Here is an 11,188-nt window from a genome sequence, read left to right on the forward strand (position 1 = left end):
AAGACTCACTAACTGTATTAACAAATGAGAAAGCTGGATTTTTAAATGGGCAATAATTCAAAAAGGAAATCCTTTTAAGGAGCCCCTCCACCCATTTTATTTGATTCAATAGAATACTCTATTTTTAATAAGGTCAAATTTTTATCACTTAATAATTTTAGACTTTTTAATTGAGCAATTGCTTTTAAAGGGATGGTTTCCTAAGCACGTGGTTCAAGATTCACCTAGAGACTTCCCTCATAGCTCAGTCAGTAAAGAATCTGCCTGTGGTGCAGGAGACCCAGGTTCAATCCTTGGATCAGGAAGATCCCCTGGAGAAGGAAATGGCTACCCACTCCAGTATTCTTGCCTGGAAAATCCCATGGACAGAGAAGCCTGGTTGGCTGCAGTCTGGGGTCACAAAGAGTCAGGCACGACTGAGCAGCTAACACTACACAGAGAATTCTTGAGTTAACTCTTAAATATAACAAGAGAGAATATAAGGAACAGTGAAAATAATAGCCAGATTGATATTCACTTTGATTTAAAAAAAAAAGTTTAGGACTTCCCTGGTGGTGCAGCAAACAGGAATATACCTGCCAATGCCGGGAACATGGGTTCAATCCCTGGTCCAGGAAAATGCCACATGTCATGGAGCAACTAAGCCCCTGCACCACAGCTACTGAGCTGGTGCTCTGGGGCCCTCAAATCATGTCTCTAACGAGCCCCTGGGCCACAACTACTGACACCCATGTGCCTGAGGCCTGTGCTCCACAACGAGAGAAGCCCATGCACAACCACCACTACTCTCCACAACTAGAGAAAGCCCGTGTGCAGCAACAAATACCAACTCAACTGGAAATTTAAAAAACCGCAACACTCTTTCATTAAAAAAAAAAACAACTTTAGTAAACTTTTATTCTCGTCCTTACTCTCGCCATACAAGAGTTGTGTTAGAAAGAGCAGGGAGAGATGACCATGCCAGTGCCCTGCTTCTTAAGCTCCTCCTCCTGCCATTTTCGCTCCTCCTCTGAAGCATCTTATCTGATTCAGTTCAGAAGGATTCTTAGTTTTTGTAGTGTCATAACCCATAGTGGCAGTTTGATGAAGCCTATGAACCCCTCCTCAGAATATTTTTAAATCAGTAAAATAAAAGACATAGGATTACAAAAGAAGTGATTATTTTGATATACAGTTATCAAAATACTTTTAAAATATTTGATAACACGTGCTTTTTAAAGCATAATACTGTCTGTAAGTTCTAGTGGTAGGTCTGGTGACTGTCATAATTTTGGAATAGTGATGAGTAGAAAGGCTATTCTGAGATACCTATAATAACTGTAATGTAATATGAGAATATGTGCAATTTCTATGATGAATTAGGAATGCTAAATTTCAGAGTTTAGTGAAAATGAAGATGCAATTTTTTTTTCTATGATCACAGTTTTCAAAACCCTGTGAGATGCTGATGGGTGGGAGATCCCTTTAGCCACGTTCAGTTCTCTTCAGACCCAGCTATTGGTTTGGAAAAAATAAACCGCTGAAAGGGGAATAGGGTGATGTGAAGGGAGTGGGGTTGTGTAGCAGAGAGGAACAAGAACTAGAGAAGGAACAGATCACAAGTATGCAGAAAAGTTGTAACAAGAAGGGTTGCCTTTTAAAATACTAAACGATCCTAACTGGAGCACAGCCTGGAGATTTAAAATCTTTCTCCAAACAGTTTTGGGTAAGCTAGATTTCTGATAGTAGAAAAGGACTTTTTGCTTGAAAGTCATTCTTCTGTATTCTAGAACTTTGTGCCAAATTTTTTAAACTACCTACAGAAAATTTCCTTGGAGCACCTATAAATGTACTTTTGAAAAAAGATTGTCATAACATCACCAGTACATTTTTAAAACATATACCCTAATCTACTACTCTTCCTGTCCCTGTAAAGTAATTGTTTTCCCTCTTTTGTATACCAGTTCTGCTCATTTCCTTTTACCAAATACCGAGCAATCCCAAACCCTCCGCACTGATTTGTTTAACCTAGAAATGTCATACCCATGGTTAAAAGACTATTCCCCCCCTTTCCCACTCTCTCCATCCTTTCCTTAGGGAAAAATCTGTGACTGAAAAAGTTGATGCCTATGATAACTAATCAATGTCTACGTTGCCTTTTAACTTTTTAACCAACAATAGAGAAAACTAAAGTTCTTGGCTAAATATCCACACACTCTATTCATTTTTGTCCAGGATTCATTGGAAACAACTAAGGCAGTCTTCTTTTGACTGTTTTACTTCTTGATTCTTAATATGTTTAATTGAAAATTCCCTTTACTTTCAGGTTTGTAGGCCTAGCCTGGAAGGATTTTAGGTTCTTAAGCTTCAATTATGATAGAGCTTAGAGAAAATGTGGGGAAAGCTACTTTTAGATAAAATACAGAAATTTAAACAGTTCAGTTTTGCTTTCTTGCCTGGATAGGTGCTAAGATGGAGCCAACTCCTGACTGGTTTGAAATCAAGAAGATCTGTGGATAGAGAGCCAAAGGATTAGTTTTGGTGGGAAGTGTGTATCTATCTAATGAGAGTGAAAAAAGAGGACTAACCAATCATTATTTTTAGAAACAAAAAGACAAATAGAACCATGTTTCAGAGCCTGGCTAGTGAAAGAGCTGTGGAAAACTGCAGCATCCAAGCTGTTACTGTGTTGGAAGCATGTTTTAATGAAGGAACATGGCCAGGCAGCCTCAAAGGGAATTTTGAGGTTATCATTCTTTTGAATTACTGCTGTTCATCTGTTCTCTTCACCACCCCCTTCTAAAGAAAGGGGGGAGCATAAATTACTGTCCAGTAAGCCTGTCTTACTTGGTCATAAACTGAGGCAGACCTAGCCTCATATTTTCATTGTCCTTTCACCAAACTTCTAAATAAATAAAATCTCCATACCATCTCCTTTTTCCCTTCCCTCATCCTGCCTACAGGCTTCTCCCTACCCTAACAAAAAAAAAATTTTTTTTTTTGCTTGCATTTTTATTCTACCATTATGTAGTCAACAGCATTGCACTGGCCCCTTTATGGCTGATGGAGCCCAGGCGGGCTGCCCGATGAAGGGAGACAGCATTTGGCCGATGGGGCTGGTGTGTGCCATTACTGCTGGCCATTGGGCCTCTGTCCTCTACAGCTCTATCCTGGCTCATTAAAACCCTCAGCCAAATAGCTGGGCAGGCGCCTGCTGCAGCACTGTAGGGGCCAGGAAGTTAAATGGTTCTCCTAATCCTGCATAATTTATCTCTCTGTTAGCCCCCTCATAAATAGTCCAGTTCAGCCCTACTATGGAGAGCTTCATTCTGAATTTCCTATATTTTCGTGATGACCAACTAGTACCCAGCCTTTCCCTTCTCCTTTCTTTATTATCATTATTAAACATTATTTTCCCCTTGCTTGCTACAAGCTAGCCTTAATGTTTTTTTCATTTGGAACCTCCTGCTTGGATCCCACTTCACCAACAATCTGTCCATTTCTCTCATTTGGACCTGGTATTACAGAGCAGTTGGTGCTACGGTCTTCCCCTTCCCCTCTCCTCCAGATTTCTAGTGCTTCATTTTCTCCTTTCCTATTATCTCTTTTTTAATCCATCTCCTCTCCTTTGCCATCATTTCCATTTTTTTCTCCCTTCCCATTCCCTCTCCAGTCCCTCTTTCCAGGGACCAACCTTACTGTAGGGTGTTTGGTAGGACGTTTTAAAAAGGGCACTGAGTCACTTTTTTTTTTTTTTTCACATCTCTGTTTCTGTTTCGTTTCAGAGATTTACAAACGAGGACCACCTGGCAGTTCATAAACACAAGCATGAGATGACATTGAAATTTGGCCCAGCCCGAACTGACTCAGTCATCATCGCAGGTATTTGCCGCCCCAGAAGCCACGTGCCTTGATATCACCAGACAGTTAAGATTAATACCAGGGACCAGATGTACTGGGAGCTGTACTCCCCTTCTCCCATTAAGAGCCCTTATGTGATCTGCATTTAATCAGGAGAAAGGAACACTAAAAGCTCCCAAGTTTCTATTGTGCCCTCCACTCTCTCAGTTTTTAATACAAGATTGGGTTTTGCAGTTTTTGAGGTGGGTGTGTTGAGGTTTTCGTCTTAGCTGTTTTCAGTCTATTCCCTCCTTGCCTTCTTTTTTATTAAAACTTTGGAAGATTTACAGACAAAAGATGCCTTTGACATTCTTCCCTACCCACAGTGAAGGAGTGAACAAAAGGAAGTTGACCTAGCCTAGCTGCTTCTCTTCCACTGGGTGTCAGTTTTCCCCCAAGCAGGCAGGTTGTCAGTTCGTAAATTCAACTTCCCTTTATGACCGCGGACACCGTTGAGGGCAAACAAGACACTTAGTCAATGGGACTTTTCTAAGTCAATTTGGGTGACCTGGAACCTCTCACTGATTGTTTTAGATACTGTTTTGCTTACCTATGCCATTCTCAAGGGAGCATTCTCAGCAACTCCTCTCAAACAGTGCAGCAGTTCTATCATGCCATTTTTAGCTAGACAGGCAGACAAAGTGGGCTCTTTCTTTTGATACCACGAGGGGTTCTGATTTAGCCTGAGTTAAGCAAGGTTACATCAATGGTTAACCAATGGAGAATTTAGTGATGACTATTGTATTGTATCAGTTCAATACCTTATTCAGGTAAGGCACAATTTCTTTAAGTGTGTGCGTGTTCAGTCATGTCTGACTGTTTGCAACCACATGGACTGTAGCCCGCCAGACTCCTCTGTCCATGGAATTTTCCAGGCAAGAATACTGGAGTGAGTTGCCACTTCCACGTCCAGGGGATCTTCCCAACCTGGGGATTAAACCCACATCTCCTACATTGGCAGGTGGATTATTTACCTCTGCATCACCTAGGAAGCCCAATCTCTCTAAGTACTACTAGCCAAAATGCTGCTTGAGACACAGAGGAGAAAAGAGAGACCCTCCTCCCATAGTTCTGTACATGAAGGAAGGGGCTTGCCCTACAGATCTCCTGTACCTTCTTCTTTGTTGAATATCTACTGTGTGTACCAGGCACTTTGCTGGGAGCTTGTGGATTGTAATTCCTGGAAAAAGACTTAAGTTGGGGACATTGTCATTCATGATCCTTAAGAAAGCCTGGGAAGGTCCTTAGAAGAGTGGAGAGGGCATAAACATGTATGCAGGCAACACATACTTAAGTTTATTGTTGGGGTATATATATATGGAAAAATTTTAGTATTTTAAGTCAAGTATAAGTGAATAATACAAACAGCATCAGTACTCAGAGAATTATTATTAAGTGAAATTTGTCGAAGAAGTTTATGAAAGAGGTAAATTTGGGGCTCTTGAAAGTCCCTTGGACAGCAAGGAGATCAAACCAGTCAGTTCTCAAGGACATCAACCCTGAATATTCATTGGAAGGGCTGATGGTGAAGCTGAAGGTCCAAAACTTTGGCTACCTGGTGCAAAGAACCGACTCATTGGAAAAGACCCTGATGCTGGGAAAGACTGAGGGCAGGAGGAGAAGGGGATGACAGGATGAGGTGGTTGGATGTCATCACCGACTCAATGGACATGAGTTTGAACAAACTCCGAGAGATAGTGAAGGACAAGGAAGCCCAGCATGCTACAGTCCATGGGGTTGCAAAGAGTTGGACACGACTTAATGACTGAACACACACACCCAATTTGGGGCAGAGTTATCAAGCTTATTAAGAGTTATCAAGGTTATTCCAGATGCGTGGAAATGCCTATGCCACCCTCCATGAGTGGGGAGAGAAAATGATACAGGACAGTCCCAAAGAGATAGAATGTTTTCCTGTTATTCATTGCCTTCTGTTTCAGGGCATTCATCCCATTGCACACTTCAGCTATCCTATCTAGTGTGGTGATTCTCATATCTTCAAATTAAGACCTGGTACCTCACATGTATTTCATCCCCTACTGAACACTTTGGCTATCTTTCTGTTTTCAGATATTCATGTCAGTGACTGTCAGTTAAGGAATTCCTTGTCCCCAAAACCAGTTACTCCGCTTTGATATTCAGTGATACCAGTATTCTCAAACTCTTGTATTGTTTTGTTCTTTCTTCAGTTCTGGCTGTTGTCGTCCTTTCTGTGCTTCCTGCCATCCATCGGTGTGCTTGAACTCCTCCATAGTCTCCTAGCTGGCCTCCTTGGCTGGTCTCTCATTCTAATCCAGCTTGCATTCTGTTGAAAAGCCAGACTTCCTGAAATTCTTGTCCTCTGCTCAAAATCTGTCATTCTCTTCCTATTTTCTCTTACTTTAAGGCTATGTTTATTTGGGTTTTCAAGCTTTCTGTAACCTTGCCCTGTGGCATTTAGCCATCTTTAAGTGCAGCTTATGTCCCTACCGTGATTGTCCTTTGACCTGCACATACCGTTTTCTCCTCATCTACAGATTGGTGCCCATACCTGCTTCTCTCTGTGCCGTCACCTGCCTGACTTCTCTCAGCCTACTAATCTCTCTCATCTACCCTCTGAAGCCATTCTTTGAGGCCCAGCTCAAGTCCCACTTCTTGAAATCTTTCCTAATTGCTCCGCCATTAATTTGTCTTCATTTCTGTAACAGTTTTATTCTCTGCCATACATGGCACATATCTTTTGTATACTGTGATACTCTCTATATAAATTAATTTCATTTCCTCAACTGAAAAACGTCCTCTTAGTTCTCTGTGGCAAGAACCATATCTTCTTTTTGGCCCAAACTCCTATACCTCTATCTGTCCCCCTCCCCCAGATGCACACACAGTTTATACATACAGCAGCAAAACACAGAAAGCAGTCAATAAACACTTGTTGATTTCTCTGGAATCATCAGAGCAAGCTAAGCGTTTTCTTATATACATTTTCTGGCTTTTTGTTCAAGAATGGAAAAAGTTTATATGAGCCTCAGATCAGAGATCCAAAAAGCCCTCTTCTGCTGTAACCATGCCCTTAGCTGCCCCGTCCTGTTCCACTTGAGTTGTGATTTTTTTATGTGCCCTTACTGAAGTACTCTCTAAGCATAAGGGAATATTACCTCCACTCACCCAGGGATGGAGGGAAAGTGGCTTTATCGTTGGCCAACCAAAGCTGCCAGAGAACCTTTTAAAACTATTTTGGGAGGTTAGTGGTAAGTTTTCCAAACACTCTGATTCAGAAGAGGTTTTGTTTAAATTAAAAAAAAAAAAAAAAGTTATGTTGTTTCCATGGAAAATCCCACTGGAGTATTCCCAATTGATCATGCTAGGAGGAGTGATTTAGCCCCAGGTCTCACTCCTTAAAATATTGTTTAAACATCGTTCTATCCCTGTCATTCGGTTTAGTGGTTTGGAATATGAAGTGAATCCCTGAGGTGATTAGCACTGCAAGGAAAACCGTCAAAATAGAAATAGAGTTAGGACCAGAGAATAAGATTCAACTGACCTAAGAGAGAAAAGGGGCTTCCCAGGTGGCGCTAGTGGTAAAGAACCCACCTGTCATTGCAGGGAATATAGAGATGCGGGTTAAATTCCTGGGTCAGGAAGATTCTCTAGAGAAGGGCATGGCAACCTACTTCAGTATTCTTGCCTGGAGAATCCCATGGACAGAGGAGCCTGGCGGGCTACAGTCCATAAGATCACAAAGAGTCAGACATGACCAAAGCAACTTAGCATGCAAGAGAGGAAAACTAGAAAAACAGGATGGGGAGAGAGAAGCTCAAATCTAAAATTCAAGTCACTTGAAAAGTTCCCATGGGTTACCCAGAGCCTTCCTCTTCCCGAGGGCAGAGGCAATGTGCTGAGGAAAGATTTGTGCAGCCTCTGAGAGGATATTTTGGCTGCAAATCTAAACCCAAATATCCTGGTTTCCGGAATTTGCTCTAGGTCCCAGGTCTCCATGCAGTGAGGTCTATTGTTTGCAGTTTCCTTTTCTAGCTCACGATCTTGCTGTCTTGTTCCCCAGCCCCTAGATGTGCCTGGAATGCCTTCAAGAAGGTAACAGACAAGAGTCTGTCACTTACCTTAGTGACAACTGAAAAACAAGGCACCATCTCTTACTTGGTAGCTTTAGCAAGTAGACTCAGCCCTCTGATCCTCAGTCTCTTCTCCCCATCAGAGTTTAGTGTCCATCTGCTTACACCTACTCACTTCAGACCTAGCAGAGAATAAGTGTAAAGAGAAAATGTCACTTAACTGTACTTGATTTTCCCACCCAGGAGTTTCACAGACTCCACCTGGGTGGGCAGTTTTGTTTTGTTTTGGGGGTGAGCAAGCTGAAACCAGCCTCTGAGAGAAAGGTGGTTACATATAGATAGTCACACAATGAAACATTGTTCTATCGTCCCTCTGCTGGCCTTGAGGCAACACAGCACAGACACCCTCTGGTGGCCTAACACCAGTCTTTACTGACTGCTGCTGCTGCTGCTAAGTCACTTCAGTCGTGTCCGACTCTGGGTGACCCCTAGACGAATGCCCTCCAGGCTCCCCCATACCTGGGATTCTCCAGGCAAGAACACTGGAGTGGGTTGCCATTTCCTTCTCCAGTGTGTGAAAGTGAAAAGTGAAAGTGAAGTCACTCAGTCGTGTCCGACCCCTAGCGACCCCACGGACTGCAGCCTACCAGGCTCCTCCATCCATGGGATTCTCCTAGTGCTCCATAAAAGCAAATTTGCCTAAACACAGAGATTCTTTCCAGACAGAAGAAGGAAAATGTGTTCTTGATGTGCTGTCTAGTTTTAATTTCAGATCAAAACTAAAATAAAGGTTCCTACTCTTTTCATGTCTGCAGATCAAACTCCTACTCCAACTCGATTCCTGAAGAACTGTGAAGAGGTGGGACTCTTCAATGAACTAGCTAGCTCCTTTGAACATGAATTCAAAAAAGCTGCAGATGAAGATGAAAAAAAGGCAAGAGGCGGGACTTTTGCTAAAAAACTGGTGGTGTTCAGTTCTAGGCAACTTGCACTGTGCCCTGGGATAATTTGCATAGTTGGTTAAAGCAACAAATTACGGGCTTGGTTCTATAGAACCAGATAATACTCACTTATCATTGTCAGCCATTCAAGCCTTGAGGGTGTCCAGGTAATAAGCACAAGTGTTGGGTCTTCATCAAAAACCAGTTTTCTTGCGCTTCTAGTGGACAGTTCAGTAATCTATTTTCTAAATTATTTTTGTTCTGAATATGTTGAAGATGTTTTAAAAAAGTATAAATTACTCAAATTTTGCTATATAATGGGTTGTTTGGGTTTTTATTTTTTTTTTGCCAAATCCCACTCTTCTGAGCTAATCAGACTTCTCACCTGGATTGTTTTATTCAATCAGCCAGTCAGTAGACATTTACTGAATTTTGACTCTTCTTTGTTTCAGTGTGTGTAACTCCTACTCCAAAGTAACTGTAGTAATAGTCAAGACATTAAGCTTAAGGAAGGATGTTCTTAAAAGCCTTTCAAAGGAGATCAGCCAGGATGGTGAAAGAACCAGAAATTAGGTCACTTTGGGAACATTTAAAGAAACCGATTTTTTTTTTGTCTGCATACACATGTATATATATTTTATTGCATAGAAAGGATCATATTTGTCTCCTGTTTTATTTTCTTATTTTGATTTGGCCACACCCAGTGGCATTGTGGGGAGAAGGCAATGGCAACCCACTCCAGTACTCTCACCTGCAAAATCCCATGGACAGAGGAGCCTGGTGGGCTGCAGTGCGTGGGGTCGCTAAGAGTCAGACACAACTGAGCGACTTCACTTTGACTTTCCACTTTCATGCATTGGAGAAGGAAATGGTAACCCACTCCAGTGTTCTTGCCTGGAGAATCCCAGGGACGGGGGAGCCTGGTGGGCTGCCGTCTATGGGGTCGCACAGAGTCAGACACGACTGAAGTGACTTAGCAGCAGCAGCAGCAATGGCATTGGAATCTTAGCTCACCAACCAGGGATCAAACCCTTGACCCCTGCAGTGGGAACGTGGAGTCTTAACCACTGAACCACCAGGGAAGTGTGAAAAGAAATTTTATTGGAACAAAATTGCAGTCTTCAAATAGTTGAAGAGTTTTTGTGTAAGAGAGGAGTTAAACTTACTCTATGTGGCCCAGAAGTAGAAATAGGACAAGGATAGGAAGCTATCGGGCTTTCCTGGTAGCTCAGAGGTTAAAGCATCTGCCTGCAATGCGGGAGAGCTGGGTTCGATCTCTGGGTTGGGAAAATCCCCTGGAGAAGGAAATGGCAACCCACTCCAGTATTCTTGCCTGGAAAATCCCACAGACAGAGGAGCCTGGTGGGCTATACTCCACGGGGTAGCAACGAGTTGGACATGACTGAGCGACTTCACTTAGGAAGCTGTCACAGGGTATGTCCAATTATATGGAGGTCTCCTAGGATAGATATTGTGGAGAGGATTAAAAGATTGGAATCATGTCAGATTCTGAGATGCTGTGATCCTGATTTTAACCTTTATATTCAAGATCCTTAGAGAATCCTTTAGTTTGGAAGATCAGAGGAAATAGTTCAAGAAGCAGAGTCAAAGAAAAATAGTTCCCATGGAATAAGGGGTTTGGGGGCAAAAGAAAAAGTCAAAGTTTACTCTATTTTAGAATTATAATTCTGGGTTATTTAGTCACTACTTAATGTGTTCCATAATAATTCAGAAAAAATTCCAATATCTCTATCTCAGAACATATACACATTAACACGTGTACCTCCCATAATTGCATGGTGCAATGAGGCATGGAATCCCATCAGAATATAGGAAAGCCAAGACTTAAGAAAAAATTTCCAAGGAGGACTCTTTCCCTTTAAGAGGGAGATAAAAGTGAGAAAGCTTATTCTTAGGTAGGTCGATAAGGAGACCAGGGCCCTTGAGGAAAGCTCTGAGTTGTTATGGCAATAGTCTGTTTCTACTGAGACCAGCTTTCTTTAAGTCCAGAGCTAAGGATTACACAACAAAATAGCACATCTTGTGCAATGGTATGTTTTTCCTTAAGCTCTGTATATAGTATATAATCATTATATAACAACAATATTTCTTTCTTGGAGAGGTGTTTCTCATTAACAGAAACCTTCTGACTAATCCTTCTATTTTAAGATTATGTTGTGGGAGTGGGTCTGATAAGACCTTTACACCTTAAGATACTCTTTTGATCTATTGTTGGTACCAGTTGAAAAAGTATATAAAGCCCCACCCAGACTAGTGATTGGGGCACTCATTGCCCACTTCTGATGTCTATGTCAA

The 11,188-nt window shown here is 41.9% G+C and overlaps 1 protein-coding gene across 4 annotated transcripts in view; it reads left to right on the plus strand.

Moving 5' to 3' along the window:
* The window catches only part of LOC129536215 (cyclic AMP-dependent transcription factor ATF-7), a 96,306-nt gene that overhangs the window by 58,708 nt on the left and 26,410 nt on the right, over positions 1–11,188 (plus strand). For all 4 annotated transcript variants that reach the window (XM_055394974.2, XM_088836881.1, XM_055394975.2 and 1 more), the window contains 2 exons: positions 3,765–3,861; positions 8,747–8,865. In XM_055394974.2, the coding sequence (XP_055250949.1) occupies positions 3,765–3,861; positions 8,747–8,865 (216 nt within the window). The remainder of the gene's footprint in view (positions 1–3,764; positions 3,862–8,746; positions 8,866–11,188) is intronic.

This window comes from Moschus berezovskii, chromosome 6 (genome assembly GCF_049115385.1).
Source record: "Moschus berezovskii isolate FMDL1 chromosome 6, NW_MosBer_1.0, whole genome shotgun sequence".
NCBI classification, from domain to species: Eukaryota; Metazoa; Chordata; class Mammalia; order Artiodactyla; family Moschidae; genus Moschus; species Moschus berezovskii.